Consider the following 27,240-nt stretch of genomic DNA (forward strand, 5'->3'; position numbering starts at 1 on the left):
GGATATGATTTCCCCAAGGCCATATAAGTGATCCAGCTGGTGTTTCAACCCAGGTCTTCACCTCAAATTCAATAGTTTTTCTTACCTAAAATAGATGACCAGAATTTCTCTTTCCTGTCCTGATGTAACTCTATCTGCTTGTAAATGTACTCAGAAGTTCACTATAAGCTAGAAAGACAGAACCATATATTCAATAAATACAGAAGTGGTTGCATATTGCTTTCAACTTTAATTGACAAGATATAAACGAAGACATGGCAAACCTTTTAAGAAAAGAAAGCAAATTTTTCACATGGGACTTTTAACACTTAACATTTTGGTTGCTTTGGCCATATGTGCACAAAGACACATATAGTACTTTATCTGTCTATGCCCGTTCCAGTGCATCAGTCTTTTGATGATACTTTGAGAGTAGTTTAAACAATTTTTGTAGATGATTTTATAAACTCTATAAAATCACAGTCCAATGCCTTCATTCATCTAGTTTCCCAAGCGGTGTACACTGATACAATATTAACCTTAAAATCCATAATTAATATTAAACCTTCTGTTAAGCCATACTACTAAAACCCACATTTCTTCTTTTAAATATGCTTATGGAGACTGCTTCTGCACTTTCTTGCAGATGCTCATGACCGCCTAGATGATGCTGATTAGCTGAAATTCTCTTCAGTAGACTCAACACAAACTCTCTTCAGTAGACAACACAATTTTTCATTCATCCCAAGTATCTCCATATTGGTTTACTTTCCCTAGGGAATTAAGGACACAAATGAGACTTCTAAATAAAGAATTATAATTTAACTACCATTTTAAAGTTTGCTAAAAAAAAAAGTCATTTTTCTCTCTTTTGTTCAGAAGCACAGAAAATTTAGTAATTGTATTTAATATTAACATAAAACAGTTTCCCCAAAAGACCGGGGGGAAGTGGGAAGATAGATGCTTTCTTTCAGCTCTTGTAACAATCAAACAAACATTTCCACCAAATTGGATGGGGTGGGATAAGTACTTCTAGTGGAGGGTAAAAGGCCATATTCAATATCAAGTATTATTCAAGAAAGAAAAAGTATCATTTTCAATGATTATCAAAGTAAAGAAGTTTAAATAAGATTAGTAAATAGTATAGTGAGGTAAAATAATGAAAAAAGATGAGCTTTTGAAATGGCTAGCAGACTCATATACCATATATTAATACGTATATAACTCAGTCTTACATCTCAAACAGAACTAAATTATTGCAATATATACTACAAAACCAGAGCTATTTTTATGTTATCAATACATAAGTATATCGCTATACTAGTAACTAAAATCAAATACTTTTTTAAAAGATAGGTGTATTTCACTTCACACAACAGTACTCATACAACAGATAACATTATTGATAAAGTTACATGAAAATGTATTTTTAAAAATTATAAAGGAAATGTATTATGGATCTTAATATTTAAAATAATTTAATTCTCTGACAAAGTAGGAATCTTTTTGTAATGTGAATTATCACTTCCTAATTTACCTGTTTTACAAATCTGGGTAGTGCTTTGCCCACGCGCGCGCGCACACACACACACACACATACACACACACACACACACACACAAACACCAAACAAGCATTAGTTGAATTGAATAATATATAATTGTCTTAGCTGAGGTTTTGCCCTCAAATCTTTTTTTTTATACTTAGAAAAAAATTTATCTATTTAAAGTCATGTGTAAAAATCACATTATTACATCTTCTTTTGAGTAGTATTACTATATAATACCACTACATGATAATCTTATTTCAAACTAATAATCATTATCAATTTAAAACAAATGACAGTTTTAAAGGACTAATGGAAACTGGAAGAACTGATATTTTATAACTCTTTAGAATTCTCTACTGTAAAATTTTGTTTGCCCATAAAGAAATGAATCTTAAGTTCAGGGCCAACAACCTCTTCCTTCCTTTCTTTAATTTATAAAACAGAATAGTAATCTTTTAAAAACAATGACACATCCTTTTAAATTCCACAACTTAAAAAACACTGAATTCTACACTGTGAAAACAACTCAAGAAAATAGCAATGTCATTCTATTTGGAAAGAACAATACTATTTAAAGTCTGTCCCAAAGAAGGACTAACTTGTTTTGACCAGAATATTTGATTGTTTTGTGTGCTTTGTGCAATGCCCAGTTGCTAGAACAAGAATTAATGACAAAAGTAACAGAAATCCAAGTTTGTCCTACTGTGTCTAAAATGAAGAGCCAAATGATATCTAAGTAACAGAGATTGTAGTTTATTAAATATAATAATGAAACCTTTATAAAGGTCAGTATTCAAATGGATATCCAGAAAAGTCTTGTCCATTTATACTTTTCCAGGTCACTGAAACTGCTCAAATCTCTTTTAGAATTCCAATAAAACTGATTATTTTATAGTCATGACCTGGTTATGCCCAGGGTTATCACCACCTCAGCCAGGCTTAAATAGGAATAAGCTCTTTTTTAAAAATCACATCCACTCAAAGGATAACCACCTCTAAAGAATGTGCTAGGGGCACTGAAAATGCTTTACACAATAGCAACAATCAACTCCTTCAATCTTCCTCTGGATGAAATGGTATCTCTGGTTACCCTTTCCAGCAGTGGTCATCCCCCTTGACTCACTCTCAAGGTAGAGGAATCAAAATACCCCCATATTCAATCTGTTACCAAGGCTTGTTGATTCTACTTCATAAGACCTCTGGTATATGCCCCCTTCTTTCTACTGACATTGTCTCTACCCTAGTACAGGCCCCTTCACCTCATACCTGCCAATTATAAGAGCCTTCTGGGTAGTCTTCCTGCTTTAAATCTCTCCTCACATCAGGCCACACTCTACTTTAGCTATGAAAATATATCATATTCTTTAAGTGAAGATGTGACCACATATGTCATTCCATGAAATCCTGTTTTTAATTTTTAAAGCCCTTCTATAAACTGGGACCTTCTTATCTAACTAGACTACTTACACTTTACTCCTTCTCCACATACTGTACAATCCAGTGATACAGCATCCTGTTCTTTCAAGAGACCCTGCATATCCAATATTTTCACTGGTTGTCTGTCCTCCATGCCTGGAATTCTCTCCCTCTTCATCTTCTTCCAAGTCTCAGCTTTCTGCAAAGCTTTTTCCAGTCCCCCTTAATGCTTCTATCTTTCCTCTACTTTACCTATGTACATATCCTATATGTTATGTACAGAGTTGTTTATATGTTGTCTCCCCCTTTAGAATGTCAGCTTTTTGAGGGCAAGGATTGCTTTTCCTGATTATTCTTTCTGACACATAGCACAACAGGCAACAAATGTTTGTTGAAATAAGTATGTTGAAATAAGTGATTATGTTGAAGAAGATAACTGTCATTTGCATTTCAAATATGATATAGATGTAACTTCTACAGTTATGGGAAATTTCCTTGGTACAAATCAATAGCTTTATTGGAACATATTTGTACACAGTTGCCTAGAACACCAAGAGTTTGTGGATAATCACCCTAACTCCAAGGGGACCACAATCTGCTGTGCTATACTGTTGCTCAAATTCTGATATGCTTGTCAGAAAATTTTATTTCTGAGTCAGTATCTAATCTTCATAAGTAATTTAAATAAAAATGCAGGTGAAATTTGAGATACTATGAGCTATTAAATTCTAACATGACTAAATTCTAATTTAAATTAAATATTCACAGTTTCTAAAATTTAAATTTAACTAAAATTTGTAGTTTAATTTTTAAGAAATTTAAAAAATAAGACTGTAGCGGAATTAACATTGCAACTGACAATGACTATATAATAAGCTACTATACCTTCTTTTTTTGGTGTTCTTTCCTGCACAGACTTAAGTGGGGTGTCACTTTTTTGTGACAAGGCAACCTCATATGTTTCTCTGTTCTTATTCCTTAATTCTTCATATGTGACAACTTTTTTCTTAGAAAGATTTTCTTCTGTGCTTGTATCAGGTCCTAAAACAATGAAAAGATATAAACTATCATTGAAAGCATGGTAGAAATGCAATGCAATTCAAATGACAAATCCTTTTTGATCATACATTACAGCAAATAAACAGTTCAATTTTTTCCTGACAGTTTTTCAAAACACATCCCATTTTTTGAAAAAAAAGCAACTAGGAGGAAAATCAGTTCCTCTAACACTTTTAAGACTATTTAGCTTACTTCAAAATATAAAGCCAAAGTATAAAACTGCTACAGATTAAATCTGGCAAGAAAAAGTATGCTATATATTATCACAGAAGATACCAATTTAAAGTCTTTTAAGATGATATGAACTAGAAAAGTATAGAAACTATATATTGAACTGAAGTGAAAATATGATTAATCAAAAAAAGATATGAACTAAAGCATAATCATAGTAAATTTGCATTTATACACATCTATTCACATTTATTGTTACTTTGCCTATGTATTTTTAACTGCCATCAAATTTAGATAAACAACTAGTATTTACTAGCTATGTGTAGGGAATATAATGTACAACTTTTAAAGATGAAAAATTTTATATATGAGTAATTAGGTTTGCTTAGTAATCTAAAGCCAAATGAGAATTTATAATTTTAGAATTTCTGGTCCATTGCCAAGTCTAATAAGGAATATATTCTTATATATTGTATGCATATTATATGCATATATACATATGCAAATATGTATGCCTGTATATATTTAAAATAATGCTAACTTTGAGAATGGTTCTTTTTCAAGAAATTAAACTTTTTCCTATTTACTTCATTACAAAATATATGTCTAAGATAAGGTGGAACCACAAAGAAGTGTCATCTAACTTCTTATTTTTGTCAGGAAATCTGCAAAATGATTCAAAAGTAAGAGCTAAAATTTATAATTTTACCTCCCTTTAGAGGATGGTCCTGAAAACACTAGCACTATATATACATTATCCCAAAGATAGTAATTTAAAAGAAGTGAAAGTGGTTATAACTAGTATAATTATTAACAGCACAAAAATATACCAGATATTGTACCTCTAAGATTCCCTTAGGGGAAAAACAAAATAGTTCATCAAAAAACAAGAGGAAAAGTCTATAAGTATTTTTACCAAATTTTTGTTACCAAAATTACACACTGAAAATAAACCTGAATTGCCTTTTATGTAAATCCTAAAATACTATACATAGTTGCTTTGACTTAAAGACAAAATGAGTATGGTTTGTTTTGAATACAATTGAAAAAAATCAAGGTAATTGAGCAAAGAAATCTACTTCATAAATGACTATTCATTTTAAGAGTTCAGGAGAAAGGCCTAATTTACATATTTCAAAACAAAAATAGGTGAATAAGATGGCTTCAAATTCACATGATATAGCCCCAATCTTTTCAATCCTTTAACATCTGGCTTAGTGCTTTGGACATAGCAGACATTGAATAGTTGGTGAATGTCTTCTCTTATTCTTTTTATTTTGCCAAATTGTTACCAAGATCCTATCCTAATTTCTCAAAAGGCTTCCTAGTGACGTATAAGCTTGGTTAAGTCCAATAGGCCCCAATATGGGCCAAACCCTGCGATGGACATTTGTATCTCTTGCTCAAAGGCTGGAGAAGACCATTCCATTTATCAAAAGAAGGAATCAGGAGATCTGAGTTCTAATAATCCTTGCTTCTCCACCAATTAGCTATATAAACTTGAGCAAGTTTCTAATATTCAGAGTTTCAGATCTGAAGTGAGATTACTAGAAGATAACAGTGTCCTCTAAAAAAACAGGAAGTCTGGAGGAGAGGACAGAGAAAAAAATATAATCCATTCCATTTCAGACATGGGATCAGAAGATCATGGACTTAAGGTCGCGTGTGACCTTCCAGGTTATCCGTTCTAACCTCCACCTTTTACAGATGGGGAACTATGACTCAGAGACTAAGTGATTTGCCCAAAGACACACCCACAGTTAAATGGTAAAGAGGGAATTCAAAAATGAGGTCTTCCTAAACAAAATACAATACTTCTGCTCACTCATCATACCATTTTTCTCACAGAACCCATATTTACACTGCACAGAACACAAGATTTTTTCAGAAATAGTTTAGGAAATGTTTATAGCCTGTTTACAAAATATTCAACGTGTAACGAATATTTCTCAAGTACTTTATAATTAGAAAACTATTAGAAATGTAGGGCTAGAATTCATGAAAGAGAAATTGAGGCTAACTAAATAGATTTAGGAATTGCAGGCATAGAGATGATTATTGAACTTATAAAAATTGACAAAATTATCAAAGGGGAAAGTGTAGAGAAAAATGGAAGATTCAAAAATTTTAAAACCTAAATGACTACCAATATCAGGAAAGAAAAACAATAAAAAATATAGGTTATGTAAAAACAAAACATGAATACAATTTTTAAAAGAAAAGTTCAGTACCAACAAAGTAGATCAATAAGTAATTTTCTGCAGTAATAAAAGCTTAAGAAAGATTGCCTAATAAAATTCTAACATATATGCTGTAATGCTTTTGGAAGCTCAAAAATTATGAGGAAGGTTAGAAAAATATGTAGAATTAGAAATATTTCTGCAGTAAATTTCTTGCTACAACTAAAATCAATCTGCAAACTTCTATTAAATAGTAGTAATAATGTGCTACATACCTCTAAGGGTCAAGTAAAAATGAATATAAAACACTTTATAGTTAAAAATCACTGTATATCATTGTTCTCAATAAGAAGATTAGTATGAATTGAATTATGAAACAATGAAATTAATTTAAACATAAATTATACCTTGGGCATTATCATCAGTAATACCAGTAGGAGTTGATTCATTCAAGGAAGCACTGAATGGGACTGGTTCATAAAGAGGAAAGGAACTTTCTTTTTCACTTTTTTCAGATGTGAGGGATGCTCCAATAGATGAATGTGCAGGCTCAAATTCTGACTTTTCTGAAAGATATCTGAGAAATGAAACCACAATGTAAAACCCGTCTTTATGTAGATGATAGACAAGAAAAATAATATAAAAAGTTAGTGGCCCAGAACAAATTCTCTTAATTTTAAAAGTTTTTTTAAAAGATAAGGGGCAGCTAGGAGACTCAGTGGATAGAGCCTGAAGATCCTAGGTTCAAATCTGATCTCGGGTATTTCTTCTGTCGGGCCTTAACCTCAACTCCCTAACTCTTACCACTCGTCTGCCTTAAATCCTTTCAAAGACAGAATTTAGTTTTAAACAATATAATCAAATATATGTTTAGTTCTAAAACATAAAAACAAATTGAATCTCCAACCAACCATTTCTAAAACTTTTACACTTTAAATAGAAAACATAAGAAGGATCAAAGTCTAATCAATTAATTATTGGGATTTAATAGCTGGTTGCAAGTGTTTTACAGAACTTTAGGAAGAAAAACACTAAAAAAAACCCTTTAACAAATATTAGGTCCAGGTCTATTATAACAATGTTATCGGTCCATACTTTACTAATGTGACTAATAAGTTAAGTAACAGATGAGTTCTACAGATCAAAGTGTGTGCTAACTGAAGGAAGGGGATTATCAAATTCACAGTAGAATTCTGAGGACAATTAGAAATGAAAATGTTGAGACAATTAACCTAAGAAAAATGGAAAAGACTTTTATGAAAAATTTTTCATCGGAGAGTCACCATACTCAGATTTTAACATCAGTCTATAAAGCAACCATAAACTGAGGGATAAAGAGGCACCTCTAGCAGAGTGTCAGTTATAAGAATGATATTAGAAAATAAGTGTGATTCTATTAGTTTAGAGATAAGAAGTGAAGAAGCTGGCTTGAGAAAGAATTGGAGTTTGAAGCAGGGCTGAGACAGTATGTTAAATTTCAAATGTTGGCAGTTATAACTGTTTTTCTATGACAGTTACTCTTCTCTGAATGTGGCAGTTTGACAGTTGGTCTCTGGCAGTTGGCAGAGTCACACACAGGGACTCTCTCAGGGCTGGAGAAGGCAACATCTTTGCCTTTCTCTCTCTGTCTGAGTGAAACACCTGAAGGTGCTTAGTGTTTTCTTTTCCAACTTGGGAAACACTATTATCTATTACTGTTGATAGATTGATTAAACTCTGAGAAGACCAAAGAAAACCTGGTCTTTGGTTTGGACTCTGAGTCTGTTAAAGCTCAGGGTCCTAACTTGATTCTTGTTGAGATTCAACCAACTAGCCTTTGTTATTTTTATAACTTAAAGGCGAAGTTAAGAATTCTAAGGATAATAGTGGTAGTTTTATTTAGAATAGTATAAATTTGGGTTAGTCAGATCAGGGAGGATTAGTGTAGCCTATGAAACACAGGAGAAGTAGTTCCTTATGGAACCAAGGAGTTTTATTTTGGTGGAGTTAGAATTCATTAGAATTAGAAATCCATTTTATCCTTATATATTTTAAATAAATTGTTTATTTTTCTATAACAAAAGTCTCTTTAGCGTTCCTTGCGCCTGGCCCTGAAGGGAAATTCATCTATGAGCTTCACTTCACTTTATCACTATAGATTCTTTTGATTATATCTATCAAAAGTATCAGAAAAAATTTTGAACCTTTATTTCCATAGTTTTTAACTTTTATTTTTGTAGCTCGGCCAATTATTATTTTTACACAGTGAAGTCAGGGACAGGATTCATAGAGCCTGGAAATTCTCTGTCTAGAAGCAACTAGGGGCCCTTCCTCTCTAGCTTCCTTTAAGTCCCACCTAAAATTTTATCTTTTGCTAGACGCTTTATCTGCCTCTCTTAATCTAGAGCCTTCCCTCTGTTAATTATTTCCTTTTTGTCCTATATACAAATTGTATATATTTTTTGCATGTTGTCTACCCAATTAGATTGTAAGCATCTTGAGGGTAGTCTGTTACCCTTTTCTGAATCCCTAAACCTTAAGACAGTGCCTGGCACATAGCATATTCTTAATAATAAATGTTCACTGATTAGAGGTGTGAAACAGTACAACCATTTTGGAAAGCAATTTGGAATTATGCAAACAAATTGACTAAAATGTCTATATTCCTTGAACCAGAAACTCCATTACTGGATTTAAACTCCAAGGAAGCCATTTATAAGAAGAAAGTCCCAATATACTCCAAAATACTTATAGCAATGCTTTTTTTTTCTGATAGCTAAGAATTGAAAACAAAGTCAATGCTCATCAACTGGAGAATGGCTAAACAAATTATGGTACATGAATGTAATGGAATATGACTGTGTTTTAAGACATGGCATTACATGATGAACATAAGGAAGTATGGAATAATCTATATGAACTGATACAGAATAAAGTAAGCAGAGTAAAAAAAACCCTAATATACAACAACTATAAAGTAAATAGAAACAACTACTACACACCAAAAGATCAAACATAATGATGAAGCAGGACTCAAATGAAGAGATGACCCCCACCTCGCTTCTCCCCTACTCCCCGGAAGAAGGTCCAGAAGTATTAAATATTATACATTTTCAGTCTTTTTCAACATATTCATCAGCTGCACTTATTTTTTCTTCCTCTAAAAATACTATTTGTTATATGGGATAGCTCTCTGAGAGGAGGAAAGAGGATATTTGGGATAATCATGATGAGATAAGGAATAGAATATGTTAAAAAATAAAAAGGACCGATAGAATTGCCTCTTGGGTATAAGTAAGAAGAAAGGATCCTTCTTCCATTGGATCAAACAGTCTGGGGGGGTGTCTTTTTTTTACTCTTAAGATAATGGAGAACTTAAAATGATCACTAGAAACATGTTTCATTGAACTAAAAGCAATTTGACACAGAAAGAACTAAATGAGTCTGGCAATTCATGTCAAGAAAATACTATTATTCTGGGACATGCAATCCCTGTAGTATGCTTGTCTATATTTTAAGGTAAGGGTAACTAAGTCCTGTTCCATTTTATGCAAAATTAGATTCAGCCTGCAGCAAATGGAAAGTTGCCAATGCAGTCCTAGGCAAAGTTGTCATGCCCTTGAATAATAGCAGCATTTAGCTGACTTCCTACAACTTTTAAGAGGAATAACATTTTAAATAAGTTATTTTAAAAAATCAAAATTTTCCTTACCCAGGTGATCCAAGTTGAGCATCCTGTGCCAGACGTAGAGCTTCACCAAGAGGAGAATTTTCAAGCCGTTTAAACTTCTCTTGGCAAGTTTTCACGTAAGAAAGTTTTCCAGCTAAGTATCCCATTACACAAGCAACTTAATCATAAAGAAAAAAATTTGACTCACAATGTACCTTTTTGGCCAAAAACTTTTTTAAAAAAATGATAGTTTTTAAATAGATTGTAGTTCTAATTATGCTTTTAATTTAGAGAGGGATGTGAAGTCCTAAGAAATAATTCTTCAGACACTGACATTACAATGAATAAGCTTGTACTTCTGTATCAAAACCAAAGATGCGATCAGAAAAAATGAGCATAACTAAGATTTTTAAACCAAATAAAGGTGTTACTTATCAATTAACAAAAATTTAATGCATATTCTGGAAAACAAGATACAATGGGAAAAGTTCCAAAATGAGTCAGAAGACAAAGAATATTAGTCTTGGTTCTACTATTTATAATTATCCTACTTTTATCAGCTATCTGATCTTGGAGAAGTCATTTAAGTCATCTATCTCACTCCATTCACATGTATAATGGGAATAATGATGATGATAGAAAGACTAAATCTAACTATCTTGATGGTAGTTGTGAAGATCAATAAGATAATATAAATAAAAGAAGTTTTTAAAAAACAAAGTGTAAAGTACTAAATGAGGGCAAAATATTCATACTTTCCACATTTTGTTATTATGAAGTCTACTTAGTATATCTATAAAGCATTTATACTCTTTTCAAGTGTTAATTCAATTAATTCTTAAAAGTAGTTACTAAAGAAAAACAACATATTGCACTACAAAGGTTGCTTTTCTTTGTATTACATTTTAAGATTTGGTACTAATTGAATAGTTTTGGTTCATACTATGTAAAAGGACCAAATTTTCTCATATGAGAACATTTCATAAAAAGAATGTTTTATGGCTTAAGATGACAACAAATTTGATAATGTTTAAAATTTCACTCAGAAAAAAAGTGTTGCATATTTTTTGAGGGTTAAGGTGAAAAAAATAATATCAATGATTATTTTACACTTACATACAAGTTTAGGAACAGAACCATATTTGGGGTGACTGGAAAGAATTCCTAAAAATAAAAGAAAAATAATTTCTCAGTAAATAACATCAATTTTTGAGGAGTCAGAGAAAAGAGATATATTTACATAAAAAATATAAGTTTTAAAAGGTTTTGCCATAACTGGAAAGATTTAAACCAGGATGATATAGGATGTATTATGTAAGAAAATTTAATAATAAAAAATGTTGTAGAGTTTTGTCACAACTGAAAAAGAGCTCTTTAAGTGATTCATGTGTCTTCCTGTCTTAAAATCTCAAGTGGTAAAAAACTTGGTGAAATAATAATGGGTAAAATAATGGGAAATTTATCTTTAGAGTTTCAGGAAAATAATGAAGATAGAAATTTAACAAGAGGTAGGAAAATAAAATGAAATATATAACATTATGTCTTAGTAGAAAGAAATTGTTTTGGATGGTATAAAGCCCCCTGAAAAATGGCACTGCCAACAATTTAAGCTAACACTAAGAACACTAAGAACTTTTAAAATGTAAAATACAAAGCTTAAAAGGCATTCATCTTCTTCAATATGCTTTAAAGACTAGAAAAAGTCTAAGAAAAAAACCACTGAGAGTTCTAAACTAGTCACTGAGAGGAGACCAAGACTAAGATTATAGTAGCTGCTCTTTAATGCACCTGCTGGCATTTGATCTCTTCCTGAAAATTCATTCCTCCTACACCCTCTAGACCAACTCTAACCAAAGACTCTCTTTATGCCAAAACAGACACACTCTAGGATCCCAAATAATGATCAGTCTGCCTCCTCCAAACTGTCTGTAGACCTACAACCTTCCTCCTTTCTAGCAATACTAAATACTCTTTCAAATATCATGGTTCTATCAATGCAATCCACCAACCACTCTCATAGTTGCTGAAGAATAAACTCTCCACCTCCCAACCCTGGTATCCTAATTATTGGATGCTCTCTAGCAATGAGAGCTGGACCTTTTAGGTACAAAATATTTGTTAATGCCAATAGGATGGTTATGGGAGAGTCCTTTAAAGAAACAGCCCTGGGTTCTACTTCTCATTTAGCCACTAATTCTAAACTTATAAACTCGATTCAATCAACAATTATTAAGCACTTACTGCATACCCAAAGCTGTGCTAGGCAATGAAGATACCAAGAAAAAAGGAAAAGCTGTCCCTCATCTTATTGTTCTGGGACTATACATCACAGACACAAAAAAAGTAATTTGAGGAAAAAGGCTAACAACTAGAAGGATCAAAAAAAGCTTTGCATAGGCAGGAATACCTAAGGTAAATCCTCTCATTTCACAGCTAACAGGCCCACAGAGGCAAAAAAGACTTATCTTATATCACAAAGCTCATAGTGGCAGAGCCCGCCCTAGAGACTAGACCTAAAGCCTTACGATTCACTACTCTTTTGGTGAGATGACTTTACCTCTCTCCAATCAGTCATCTGCACTTGAAGGAAGGAACTCATTAACCGAAACTAATTTGTATTTAGTGGGATAGAAGATATCCTGGAGCAGGGAAGGCTGTATTCTTTGGCATCTCCTTTTCAAGCAATAAATCATTCATCAAACAATGAGTAAGCCCTTATGAGCCAGACACTGTGCCACAATTCCTTCTCTCAAGGAGCTTACAATTTACTGAAGAGAATATAGACATATATAAGTATGTGTAGGATAAATTCAGCTATGAGATAGTTAAGGAGAAAGGGCATCAGCAGCTAGGATGAGGAAAAATTGTGTGTAGAGGGTGGTATTTGAGCTGGCAGAGGTGAGAAAGGAATGCAGTCTAGACATGAGTAACAGCCAATGCAGACATGGAGACAAGATGTGGACCAGTTTTGCTAGAATGCAAAGTGTGAGAACAAGAGTACTGCGTACTGAGGCTGGAACCAGAATGTAAAGAGCTTTAAAAGCCAGTGCCTGGCATGCTGTAGAGTTCTGGACTCAGACTTATGACTTCAATCCTGAGTGAAGTCACCATAAAATAGGGATATTAGTAGTACCCACTTCATCATACTGTTGTGAAGATCAAATGAGGTAACATATGAGAAGGGGAAGAGAATAGTTATGCATTTAAAAAGCAACTTCTATGTGGCAGGCACTGTGCTAAGAGCTTTAAAAAAATGTTTCTCTCTGATCCTCACAACACGAGGTAGGTGCCATTATCTTTCTTTTGCAGATGGAGAAACTGAGGCAAACAGATTAAGTAACTTGCCCCAGGGTCACACAGTTAATAAGTGCCTATGGCTAGATTTAAACTCAGGTCTTCCCAACTGCAGGCCCAGTAGTTTACCCAATATGCCACCAGCTACCTATAAAGAATATTGAAACCTTAAAACACTACATAAATACTAGCTGTTATTGTGAGGAGAAGGATAAAGGAGTTGTATTACAAAAACCCAGAAGAGAGGGGTCAATAGTATTCAAACCAGTGCTTAGCACTATGACTGGCACATAAAAAGTACTTAATAAAAGCTTTCTCTAACAATTAAATGCTGCAAAGGTTAAGAAGGATAAGGACTAAGAGAAGATCATGAGATTTGCCAATCAAAGATCACTTGGTAACTTTAGAAAGAGTAATTTCAATTGAGCAAGAAGATTGTGAGCCAGATTCCAAAGTGCTGAGAAGTAAAGAAGCTCAGAAAAAGGAAGAAAGAGACAGGAAAACAGTCTGTGGGGACATGAAGGTCTAGTGAAAGAGCAAGGCTGAAGGAAAGCTAGATCAAAGGCACATAGCAGCCTGCTACCTTCCTCAGCCCCCATGGGACCTGGGAATAAAATACATTGACTCAAAATAATGATCAGCAAACCATAAATATTCAAACCTTGCCTCCTTCTTTGAGAAAGCCTTTTGACTTCTCTAAGTCTCAGTATTGTCATCTATAAAATAGGGATAACATTTTTACTCCCTACCTAATGGGAACATTAGAAGAAAAAATGCTTAGACTCATCAGATTTAGAGGTGAAAAGGACATAGGAAAGCAGAAAAAAGTCATATAATTCAACTCCACCTTATAGTAACTTCTCAAGGTCACACAGCTTAAAAAGAACCCTGTGAAACAGGTGCTATTATTATCCCCAGTTTACAGTTGAGGCAGCAATTGACCTACCCAGGTCACATAGCTAGCAAATGTCTCAGGTCAAATTTTAACTCAGATTTTCCTGATTCTAAGTCCAGAACTCTATCCACTGTGCCACCAGACTGCTTTATATCAATATCGTGAACAAAAAACATTGCCAACTTTGCAGTGCCAAAGTTAAGTGTTACAAAGTATGTACTATGGGCATATAGTAATAAAGGCAAACATACATATATGTACATATATATAAATTCATCTTAATTATTGACTTGCTCATATTAGTTTTAATAGTTGCATGTTATCAGATATGCCTGTGGTAGATATTTTGCTTAATGGTCTTTTTAATTATTATAAGAGAAGTTCAATCTAATAAAAGGATGGAAAAAGAAGGGAAGATCTTTGAAGAAATGAATAATGCAAAAAGGAATCCATAAAATTTTTTTTGAGTAACAATAAATTCAAATATTCAATTTATTACCTTTAGCAACTAATCCCTGAGTAACCAACATACTTGTTGCAGAAAACGGAAGAGCTGTAGGGAGGAAAAAATAATTTGTCAAAACAAAATAAAATGCAAAGATTTTTTTTAATCTTAGGAAGTTTAAAAAGTTGAGTAAAGCGAGAACTACAACTCAATAACTATAGTGAAGACAAACTATTTGAAAAATTGATAAACTTTGATCCATACAATGTCCAATCTCGAGTCTAAAAATAAAATGAACAATCCCCAACTTTGATAGAGGTTAAAAGATTAAAGAAATAGAATGAGACATAAAATTTTGGTCATATACATGAGAATTTTTTTGCTTGATTATTTATATTAATAATAAGTAGCACTTCCTATTTGTTATAGAATTAGAAAGTTCATCAGGAACTGAGAGTTAAGGGACCTCTGAAGAAGCTGATTTGCACTAGCAGAAACAATCTCTTGAAGAGATCTTAACATCAATGAAATCATTGGTGTAAACAAAAAATATATAGTGTATATGTGTTTGTGAGCATGTACATATAAGTCAATCTACTTTATATACTACTTTATTGGATGTTATTTTATGTGGGAAGCCAATAAGATTAAGAGTCTCAAAATCTGAGATAAAATCTGAGACTTCTCTTTTGCCCCCTTTTGTGATCCACACCCTTTCTTGTTGAAAAGTACTGTGGCCTTATTGAAAAGCTTTAAGCTCTTAGCAAACCAGTAGTCAAGAGGTTAACATTCTTCCCCTTTGGTCAGAAATGCAGCCAAGGCCGGAACCTTAGTTTAGCAGGAACATTTGCCCCTGAGAAAAGTATTCTCAGACTTAGCTTGCTGATAATCACATAGCAGAAGATCCAGCCTGGTTCTTATCTTCACCTTGAAGTTTCTGCGTTTCTGTGTGTTGTCTAAACTCATTGCAATGTCTACAAAGCTATAAAACTCTCTCTGTGCTAGTGGGTGAAAAGAAGTTTGATTTTCATATATAATAAACTTGTGACTCAATGGCACTTCGGAGAAGCAGCTATGAGTTAACAGTCAAGATTGTCTCCGGTGTCCCCTTATTTTCTTATCAACTAAGCCATCCTTATCAGATTTTCTGAGATGATAAATAGATCTCCACAACTTTATAGAAACTTATTAATAGGATCAATAAGCTAAAGCAAACTCAAAACAAAAACTATTTCTATATTGTCAAGCTAAAATTCTTTTGTTTAGAATAATTTTTTTTTGAGCATCAGACATACAGAAAATTGAGGGAGAGGGAAATCCAATGAATTTCTAATGAGCAGCATAGAATTACAAAGTTTGAAGGGATATTTCAGTCTTCAACATCCCAAATGTTCATCCAATTACTACCTCAAGTCTTCCAAGTGTAAGAGGGTGATTTTAGGGGATGGGACTAGATGGTTAAAATAGGCCTTTATCAGAAGATTTAACGGGTTTGGGAAGGCTAACAGAACCAATGTTAATAGGGTGACTGTGGGTTGATAGACTGACAGGACTCAGTCTAGGCAGAGCCTGTCCTGAGGTAACACACACAGACCACTCAATAACAGAGATAGATGTTGGATTTATTATAATAAGGAAAGGTGGAAAGGGAATTTGGATAACTCTGAACTAATATCAAGTACCTAAACCTCCCCCCAGATCTAAATGTCTCATCACCAAGAATCTTCACAAAATTTGATCCCTACACTGATCTCCCTGTCTAATAGATCCTTATCCCTAATCTAGATAGACCTACACTAAACCAAACCCCCCTTTTGATGGTAATAGAAAACAGGTTATGTGGGCCCAGGAAAAAGATCTTGGATCCACAAGGACCCCAGACCTGATCTTACAGACAGCTGGTCCAAAAGACTCAGGATCACACCAGGAACTCAGTAGATCACAGCAAGCAGCAGGTAAACAGGTACAATGGGAGACTAAAGTAGTACAAACACCAAGGAAAGCAGCCAGTCTTCTCCAGTTGAAACCAGAGAAAAAAACCACTTACTCTCCAGGTAACTATCTGTCCCTGCATTTACATCTGTTCCTTGTAGACCATGCTCACCTGCTCAAATCCTCTCTTCCTTATAACACAAGAAACACACTATCTTAAAAAAATTTTTTTAACAAAAGTTGATTCTCTTTCAACTACCCCAATCCCTACCAATGAAATAAAAAAAGAAAATTCTTGTAACAAATATGCAAACAAAACAAATTCCTGCATTAGTCATATCCAAAAAATATGTCTCATTCTGCACCAAGTCTATCACATCTCAGTCAGGAGGAAAGTAGTATGCTTTATCACCAAACTTCTGGAATTAAAGCTGAACACATTACCTTCTGAGATACTGTGGTTCAGGACATCTTTAATTTTAAAGAAGTTTTTCCCTGTACTAAACAAAAACCTAATCCCCTGTAGTAACCACCTGGCAGGCACAGGCATTTGGGACTAAAAAGAATGAATCTAATAGTTCTTCCATATGATAATCCTTACCTACTTTCAGATAGCTTATCATGTCTTCTCTATGCTAAATAGCCTCAGTTTCTGACTGATTTTCAGCTTTAGAGATTTTACAATGTACTAAATAACCCCATACATCTACTGGTTTTCCATTTTTAGATATTTCCCTTGGTTTACTTTGCCATTCATTCCCCAAAACATCAATTTAAAAAAATCATTTCATGGATTAAAACTGTAACTCCTCCAGGAGTAAGTAGATGCTAAGGTCAGTATACATGTGTATAAGGACTGTTTAGTCAAATCCCCTCATTACGCAAATGAGGAAACTCCGCATGCAGAGAGGCTGTGATTTGCCCAAGCAAATGGAAGAACTGAGATACACACGTACAGCTAAGTAAGTGCATCACGATGGAGAATGAGCTGGTCTCATAGACAAAAAGACTTAGATTCAAGGTCCACTTCTGACAGACTGGCAGTGTGACCCCAGGAAAGTCCCATAACTTCTCAAATGCCCAGGCAATACTCTAGAATTCAGAAAGCAGAAGCTCATCTGCAAAGTTTCCCCAACAATGAAATCCAAGTCCAGCCCCAAAAAACAACAAAAAAGTCTAAGTCTATGTCTCTGTCTCTCCATATATACATACACACAAACAACAAAAAAAAAACCACACACCTAACTACCCATATATATATATATATATATATATATATATATATACATATGCTCCCTACATCAATCCTTATCTGAAAATTCTGCTCATTAATAAGTAAAGGTGAATATGTACCCAGCAGTCCCCCACCCTTCTCAGTCTTTACACATAAAAGGTTACTTTTAAGGGTTGAAAATGATCCGCTTTCACCATTTAATGCACAGGCTAGGCTATCAATCAAGCATTTAAGAACTGCCCTCAAGGAACTTATATTCTAAAGGGGGAAACAACAGGTAACTATATAAAATTATACACAATACTGTATAAACAAAATGAATACAAGTTAGTTTGAGGAGAGGAAGCACTACCAGCTTGGGAAAGGGGAGGAGGGGGTTGTAGGGAAGAAGATGTGGAGAAGAAATGAAGGAACTAGGAAAAGTTTCATGTAGAAGTTGTTGTTGAGTTGAGTATTGAAGGAAATCAGGGATTCCAAAACATAGGTGAAGGGAGAGTACATTCTAGGGATGGGGAAGAGCTAGTTTAAAACAATGGAAAAATATGTGTGGAAGACCAAGTAGGCCAAAATAGCCAGGAGTGCAGTGGTGTATAAAATGACTGAAAGAGTAGAAAGGTGAGAAGTTATAAGGAAATCTTTTTACTCCTACATTTCTTTGATGATATCCATGAAGGCACTGTCAAAAGCAAGAGATAACTGAAGAAATAAAGGGCCATAAATAACTAGAAGAATATTCAGTGCTCATAACTGAACCATGTCAACATAATAAACATGATACTACCTAAAATATAGATTTGGTTATCTAAATTTGATTATAGATTTAGTACTATAGCAAACTATCAAGCTAGTCAAAATTACAAATTTTAATAAGAGGAAATATAGCTTCAAGGCAAATAATGAAGGGAAAAAAGTAGAAATGAACAGGAAACCGTTCATTTGGCTAAACTGTACTGTAAAGAAATAATAATCAAAACTATTTGGATTGGTTTTTAAAAAAGCAAACTAGATCATAACAGATTAGATAAGGGAAACTTATAAACAATGAAATATAGTGACTCAGTGTTCCATGAGTCCAAGAACATAAATTACCTGTGGAAGAATTCCCTATTTCATAAAACTTCCTGGGAAAAGTGGAAAGTAATTTGATAGAAATTAGGAATAGAACAAGATGTTACACCATACAAAATAAGCTCAAAATGGACAGCGGTCTAAGTATTAAAAAGAGCACAACATCAAAATAGGCAAAGAGAACTTTTATTAGAAACTTTTAAAGCTATAGCTAGAGATATTTGGATAACAAAAGAACAAAGGCAATTATAAATTAAAAAGAATTTTCGTGAAATTGAAAAGCTTTTGAATATACAAAAGAATTCCAGCTAGTATAAGAAAGGAAGAATAGAAGGAAAAAACTCTTCAAGTATCTCAGATAAAGATGTTATCCAAGATATGAACAAAAATATTTTACATTCTCTCCAATAGGTAAGTAGATTGAAGAATATGAACAGGCAATTCTCAAAAAAATAATAATTGTTAGTAAAAATCAAAGCAAAATTAGTAACAACTATATGAAAGAATGATCCAAAGCACTAATAATTGACAAAGATGATAAAAAAATAGAAATAGCATTGGAGAGGTTGTGGGAACTAGGGTATTTTAAGACTATTGGTAGAGGGGGCAGCTGGGTAGCTCAGTGGATTGAGAGCCAGGCCTACAGAGTGGGAGGTCCTACGTTCAAATCTGGCCTCAGACACTTCCCAGCTGTGTGACCCTGGGCAAGTCACTTAACCTCCATTGCCTAGCTCTTATCACTCTTATGCCTTGGAGCCAATATGGCTCCAAGACAGAAGGTAAGGGTTTTATAAAAATTTTAAAAATTAAAAAAAGGGGGCAGCTGGGTAGCTCAGTGGATTGAGAGTCAGGCCTAGAGAGTGGGAGGTCCTACGTTCAAATCCGGCCTCAGAAACTTCCGAGCTGTGTGACCCTGGGCAAGTCACTTGACCCCCATTGCCCACCCTTACCACTCTTCCACCTAGGAGCCAATACACAGAAGTTAAGGGTTTAAAAAAAATAAAAAATAAAAAATAAAAAATAAATACTATTCATAGAAATGTGAACTGATCTAATCATTGTACAAAGCAATTTGTTATTGTATGAAGAAAGTGACAAAAATGTCCATTCTCTATGACCCAGAGGTCTCACTGCTAGATATATACCTCAATGGAACAATAATTTCTAAAAAGGTCCCATAAACACCAAAATATTTATAAGAGTTTGTAGAAACAAAGAACAAGAAATAAACACATACTCATGAACTGGGCAACATCTAAAGAAACTGAGAGGGACCTAAATATAATGGAATTTTACTGTGCCATATAAGAAACAATGAATATAAAGACTATAAAGAAGAATGTGAATATATATAAATTGGTGCAATGAAGCAAAAAACAGGAAAATTGAAAAAAAACTTAAGCATGAGGTATATATTAGAAAATGCAGGTGACATAAAAACAAAAATATATCAATAATAAAAATGTAATAAAAGATGAGCCTGTTTTAGGGAGAAGCCGGGTCATTAAAAGAACTTGTCAACTGCCCAAACAAAGCTGAGGTCATTGTTTTTCCTCTAATTCTGAGCAAACTAACTGCCTGTTTGTAGCATTTATCCAAAATGAACATATTAAAGAAGGAAAAATAATTTGTGCTTACTATATACCAAGTAACTCTTGGGATGTTAAGGATCCAAACAGAAAATCCTTGGTCATAAGGAGTTTACAATCTATTTGTTGAAAATATATATTTTTTAAAAACCATAAAAATATATTTTAAAAAATTTCAGGTTCAAGGTAGATGAAAAGGCTCAGAAATCCTAAATATTCAGCAGTAGAGTTAATGGCAAAGCTACAGGTCTTTAGGTAACTTAAGTAGTTACAGTAACACTGTTAGGGAAAGTGGGGCACAGAGGCAGGACAAATGAGAAGGCTGGGAAACAGTGGCAAGGCAATTAGTAAGATCTAGTGGTCTTTTAGGAGACCTAAGAGATCTCATTTAGGATATGCAATGTTCTGGTGTTTGAAGCAATTAGTTTGTCATCTGTGAACGGTAGCAATTAAAGAATGCATATCTATATATAAAGAATCTCTACTGGATTTAGATTCTGCACTTTGACTCTTCAACGACAGAAGTGAACCCCTTGGGTGAGGGGCTCTCCCCCCAAATCTCCCCATTTCATACCTTTATATCTCTCAACAAATCTTGTTTAATTCTGGCACAGGAGACACCTTGTTAGACGAATGCCTTTTAGAAGAGGTGTTTTGCTCTACCAAATCGATCACAGTAGGCCATTGTCTCAACATCTTTCAGTTGATTTTAATATAAATATATAAACTGCAATGAAAGATTCCCCTTCCCCTCATAATTACAAGGCCACATCAGTGAGGACAGGAAAAAATAACTGTCATTGGGGGCTCTACTCCCCATCTGCCTACTCCTCGACCACATACTGGCTGTGGGATCTGAGCAAATCACTTTACTTCTCAGTGAGCCAGGCTAGTTTTTAAGACTTGAAGTTGCAGGGAAAATATTGATCTATAACGGTGGAGGAGATCCTCAACCAAGAAATTCCTGCACCAATGAATGCAAAGGTCCAGTGCCTTAGCAAAGAATGTGGTACACAGGAAAGTGCTTAATAAATGCTTTTTTATTCATTCATTCCTATAAAGTGTGTTGTTTAAAATTATTCTAAGCCCTGGGAGAGGGCTCCCTGCTACAACTTCCCTGACACCTCCCACTTCCTTTGTGGGAGAAAGTATAAAAGAGAGAGTTTTGGCGCCTTTTCCCTCTCAACTGGTACTCTCCTGACCCAGCTCTCCCCACCCCAGAGGATCTCAACTCTGGAGGCTCTCGACTCTGGAGAAGTGCCTACCGGAAGAGACTCTTTTTCCTTACCTAACTTTTCCCTTTCCTAACTAAATAAAACCTAGTTATTCTAACAATAAGTGCTACCTGATCTTCATTGAGCTCCAAAGAGCTCCGGTGCCCAATGGGACCTGAACCTACCTGCCTGACTGCTTGCCAACTATCTGCCTGTCTTACTGCCTACACGTATATAAAATTTTTTCTCACCCAAAACCCAGCCCAACGGGGGTCTCTTCCTCCACTAAACCTCTGCAGGGCTCCTCTGACTCAGCAGGGGTTCTAGATCTAAATTCCCCTCATCCAGCCCTAAATAAATGAATGAATGAATGAATGAAAGGAAAAAAAATTTTTTAATTTTAAAATTTTAAAAAAAGCCTTAGCCGTAACCCTCATACCCTTGCTAGGCTAAAACCCAGCAGGGGTTCCAGCTAAAACCCAGCAAGGGGTCTCACTAAAACACCCAGAAGGAGTCCCAGGAAAAACCCCAGAACCTCTCTGACTACCACCCACCCCAGCTTAATTCTAAAACTCCCTGCCTGCCCCTTACTCTACCTACTAAAAAAAGGAAAAGAAAAGGAAAGCCAAAAAGCCCGAAAACCCTTTATAGGAAGGAACTCCGGAGTGCTTCAGGGTGCTTCGGTCCCACCCCCTTCCTCCATCTTGATTTCCAGAACCCTGCAGTGCCTTGGCTCCACTCTTTCCCACCCCAACAGGAACTAGTCCCATCCCTACTCCCACCCCTAATTTTCCTCCCCCTGTGGTACTGCACCTTGGGTACTCAGTGTGTTCCCCCCTCCCTTTTTCTGCTAAGTTGCAGTGCTGCCTTTCTGCCACTGGAGGGCAGCACCAATAATACATAATATATAGCAAAACCAAACAAATAAATAAAAAATAGTTTTGCAGCTAAAATTAAATAAATATGCCAAAAAAATAAATAAAAGTTGGAGCTAGCTCACTAAATAAATAAATCAATAGAAGCCACTCAATATGATCACTTCTATATAGGAAAACCTTTTGGCCTTTGCCAAATTGGAAACCTTTATGGTTTCCAAATGCCTCCTCCTTCTAATGCTGCTAGGGAATCTTCTTTTCTGAATTTTCAATATGACAACGCAAAAGGCTACAAATAGGAAAATGCAAGCCAAAATCCAAGCAGCAGTACAAATCCAATTGGACAATTTCAAGTACTCTATGCACAATGTGCACTGGAAAAGGAGGATCCAATTCAAATATCTGATTCAAAATTTTGGGAGTATCCAATGCAAAAATCAAAAATCAAAAATTTTACAAGGCTGTTCCTGAAATATTCAGAGAGGAAAGTCCTATTTCTCCTGAAAGGAGACAGATGTGAAGAAACTCCTCTCTCGTCTTGTGCATCTCTTGGCCAACCTCCTTCCCCTGCTGCTTCTCCTGACACCCTGTCCTCTCCTGTCCTTTCTCCCAGTCCACAACCAACCCCAGTCCAGACCATACCAGTTACTACCAATACTGCCTCGGTAAGTACACAAACAACTCAGAAAAAACAAAAACCATGCTACAATTCTAATTCATATGATTCTGATTCCTGTGATGGCCTTTTCCCCTTAAGGGAAGTGCCTACATTAGACCTGGGGATGTGATAAATTTAACACACCATATTCCATTCACTCTTCAAGATATCAAAGAATTTTAAAAAGATGTTCCAAATTATAACAACAAACCCATAGCTGTAATGAAAAGGATGGAAGACATATTTTTCCAATACAACCTTCCTATAAAGTTGTGGAAAAATTAATACAGATCTTCCTGACAGATAAACAAAATCATCTCTCATGTAAATAAGGCCCAAGGACAAAATGCAATACACTGACCACGCAAGGATCCTCACTGGAATTACAATTATCCTTAGGAATATTTGCAGTTAAATAATGCTAGGGCTACAATATTAAAAGCAATGAAAGAATGTGCAGAACATCCAGACAACTGGACCAAATTTGATCGCTTTAATGCAAAATGATAAAGAAACTTCCTCTCAGTTTATGAACTTCCTCTCAGGCTTATTGAATTAGGGGGTTGATATTTGGACTTAGATTTATCAACAGAACAAGGCATAAGACAAATAGGGTGACAATTTGTAAACAATTCTAGAAGAGTGGTCCAGGATTACTTTAAGATGCATTGTTCCAAATGGCCAGAAATGGATCTGAGCAAATTAAGGAGAAGAGCTGTTTATGTCACTAAAGAACATGATCTAGAGACAAAGGTACAAACTAACAATCTATTGGATACAATAAGAACTGAAATCATTACGAAATAAAATAGAAAAACAGGAAAGAGGGCATGATGATACTACACCAATACCACTTGCCCCTCTCTGAGAGTTTAATTATCAATCTCAGACCTGCCATTTCTGTAACAAGAAGGGTCACTTAATAAAGAATTGCAGAAATCTGTTACAGGCAATTAGGACAATAATAACAATAATAATAACTAAAGAAACAATACTAATTTCAGAAACAATAATTATTAGAACAATAACTATAGGAATCGCAATTTCAGGACTGATAATCGGGCACATAACCCACAAATGACCTTAAGTGGAGTTTGTCCACGCACTACTCAGGGTGCTAATGCCCCTCCATGTGGGGCAGAAGGAGGTGCCTTTAAACTCTATTGCTTTTGTTGTTTTATTGCTATTAACCCTTTTCAGTTTTGTCTCCCTCAAAATAGAAAAGAAGCAGCAGCAGATTTTTGCAATACAGTCCTTATCTACCCCCTTATCTTTATTTGTGCCATCCGGTTATTTGGCATGTACCTTTATGGAAGACCATAACTTGCATTGTTTCAATAATTTGGAAAACAAGTATTTTGTGTATTTGAAAGATTTGCTCAATTACCTTGAAGGAAACCTGTATCTGTATTGACTTGATATGTATTTTGTGCTTTTTATGAAACTTTTGTATTTTCTTGAATGTATCATTGCTTTTATACTCCATTGTTTCACCTCATTTCTCATTTGCACTCACACTGTGGATCATGGTTAAGCTAAGAGGAAATGCATCTAAATTCTTGGGTAAGAACCTTATATTCTACCCCTCCTTAAGTGACATGAATTGCAACATACATATACATATATTTTTTTCTTTCTCAGACACTGATTATAGTAGATATATATATTTTTTTAAATTTTAGCACATTTTTTATAATTGCATGTGCAATTTTTGTATTTGAAGCACATGTTATCTAAATTGAAAGAGTTTTTGATTATTAGATTAGTATAGGTTTAGTACATCCATTTGTTCTAACTATAACTTCCTGCCCAAAGGCCTTAGACTACTGAAACTGAAAACTGTATTTAACTAATATGGGACTTTGAACATATGTCTGATTCGAAGAAATGAGATGAACAAAGGAGCACAGATTTCATCTATACAGTGCCAGAGAAGCACAGATACCTACACAGTGCCAAAGCAGCACATACTTAACCTGACTGATGACAAACGAGCATACAGGTCAAATAGAGAAACTAATCCTACTAGACTTTTATGCCAATAAAAATGACTTAAACCAGGGGCAGCTGGGTAGCTCAGTAGAGTGAGAGTCAGGCCTAGAGACAGGAGGTCCTGGGTTCAAACCCGGCCTCAGCCACTTCCCAGCTGTGTGACCCTGGGCAAGTCACTTGACCCCCATTGCCCACCCTTACTACTCTTCCACCTATGAGACAATACACCGAAGTACAAGGGTTAAAAGAAAAAAAAAATGACTTAAACCTAGTGTGAGAATCGAGGTTGCAACGCTTTACATACTCCTCGAACCACACTCCTTGTAAAATTTATATCAAGTACCTAACAATTGGCTGTTCTGGTTCCATATTCTATCCCTGAGGAGAAATGATGAAAGAAGAAAAGAAATGACATAATATCAGACCAACAAATAAAAATCTAGTCCCTTTTTCCTAACTTTCTTACTATGGTGGCTGACTGTGGTCCTGGTTGCTAAGTGGATAAGTGTATTATGTTGGACATGGATTACTTTAATTGGGCATTATTCAAAGACCTAGTATGATTTTCTTCTTTTCTTATTTAGATTTTTTTCAGAAAAAATTTTAGAATTAGATGTTCAGAATTTTCACTAGTTATTTGGCCTTTTTGTGCTAACTATTCTGATGAATTTGATTGGCAGTGATTCATATGCCTCCTGCCTCAGTTATATATCCCTCTGTGATTTCAATGTCTTTCTATCCTCTTCAGGGGGGAATGCGTTTTTATTTCATATGGAGAGTTTAAGTTATTTTAGGAAAAGAGATTTACTACCTCCTGGAATCGAAACGGAGATGCCTATGGAGACCACATGGAGAACATATACTGATTTAGGAGCTTAAGAGAACAACCGGATATGCAAAATTTTGAACTTTGGGAGGTTTTAAAATTTATTTGTCTCGTTTAAAATTCATTTGTCTTGCTAAAATTCATTAGTTTTGTTAAATTCATCTGTTTTGTTTTATATGTATATATATAGGTATATATACATATATATGTGTGTGTGTGTGTGTGTATATATATATATATATATATTCTATTGTTATTGTTGTGGTGGTGGTGGTAAAAGGGGACTGTCACCTGAATGTTGTTTTTTTTTTGTAAAAGAAGCGCCAAGTATTTGATTTCCTTATATTGTAAAAATTGTTACCATTCTCCCCTTGTTCTGATGTATATACCCTTTATTTTATAGTAATTGTAAATTTACTTATATTTGTTATAATCTATTGGGGAGACTGGTCTTCCAAAGGTTCACAGGGGGGATTGTGTCGTTTAAAATTATTCTAAGCCCTGCTACAACTTCCCCTGACACCTCCCATTTCCTTTGTGGGAGGTGTAGGAGAAAGTATAAAAGAGAGTTTCAGTGTCTTTTCAAGCTCTCAACTCTCAGAGATCTCCCAACCATGGAGGCTCTCAACCCTGGAGGAGTGCCTACCGGAGGAGACCATTTTCCCCTACCTAACTTTTCCCTTTCCTAACTAAATAAAACCTAGTTATTCTAACAAGAGCTCGGGTCAATTTCCCACCTGGGCTAGGGGCTACCAGCTAGGATACCTTCCTTCCCTTCCTCTGGCTTTCCCTTTCTACCCTTCCTTTCCCTTCCTTCTCCTATCCTACCTTTCCTCCTATCACTCACTCCTCACAAAAGATAATTACATTTGATTGTTTTTTGGTACTGAATAGCAATTTGATCAGTGTAGGGAGATTATGGTAAAGAATCTCCCTAACAATGCCAATCAGTATATTGGCTCTGCAACTTATAATCTTCAAGTGTGATTTGGGGACCACAGTGGGATTGATTTATCTATTGTTATTCAGTCCTTTTTCAGTCATGTTTGACTTTGTAACCCCATTTGGAGTTTTCTTGACAGATACTAATGTGGTTTTCCATTTCTTTCTCTACCTCATTTTCTAGATGAGGAACTGAGTCAAACAGGGTTAAATGACTTGCCAGGGTCACTCAGCTAATTAGTATGTGAAGCTGGATTTGAACTCAGGAAGATG

The 27,240-nt window shown here is 34.8% G+C and overlaps 1 protein-coding gene across 1 annotated transcript in view; it reads right to left on the minus strand.

Moving 5' to 3' along the window:
* Window positions 1-209: 209 nt before the first annotated feature.
* OCIAD1 (OCIA domain containing 1) overlaps window positions 210-27,240 on the minus strand; it is a 34,361-nt gene continuing 7,330 nt past the window's right edge. The window contains exons 4-9 of the mRNA XM_044680383.1: window positions 14,692-14,745; window positions 11,120-11,167; window positions 10,046-10,181; window positions 6,762-6,931; window positions 3,830-3,985; window positions 210-752 (exon numbers count right to left, since the gene is read on the minus strand). Of these exons, the coding sequence (XP_044536318.1) occupies window positions 715-752; window positions 3,830-3,985; window positions 6,762-6,931; window positions 10,046-10,181; window positions 11,120-11,167; window positions 14,692-14,745 (602 nt within the window). The 3' untranslated portion in view covers window positions 210-714. The remainder of the gene's footprint in view (window positions 753-3,829; window positions 3,986-6,761; window positions 6,932-10,045; window positions 10,182-11,119; window positions 11,168-14,691; window positions 14,746-27,240) is intronic.

Source organism: Gracilinanus agilis, chromosome 6 (assembly GCF_016433145.1).
Source record: "Gracilinanus agilis isolate LMUSP501 chromosome 6, AgileGrace, whole genome shotgun sequence".
Taxonomy (NCBI): domain Eukaryota; kingdom Metazoa; phylum Chordata; class Mammalia; order Didelphimorphia; family Didelphidae; genus Gracilinanus; species Gracilinanus agilis.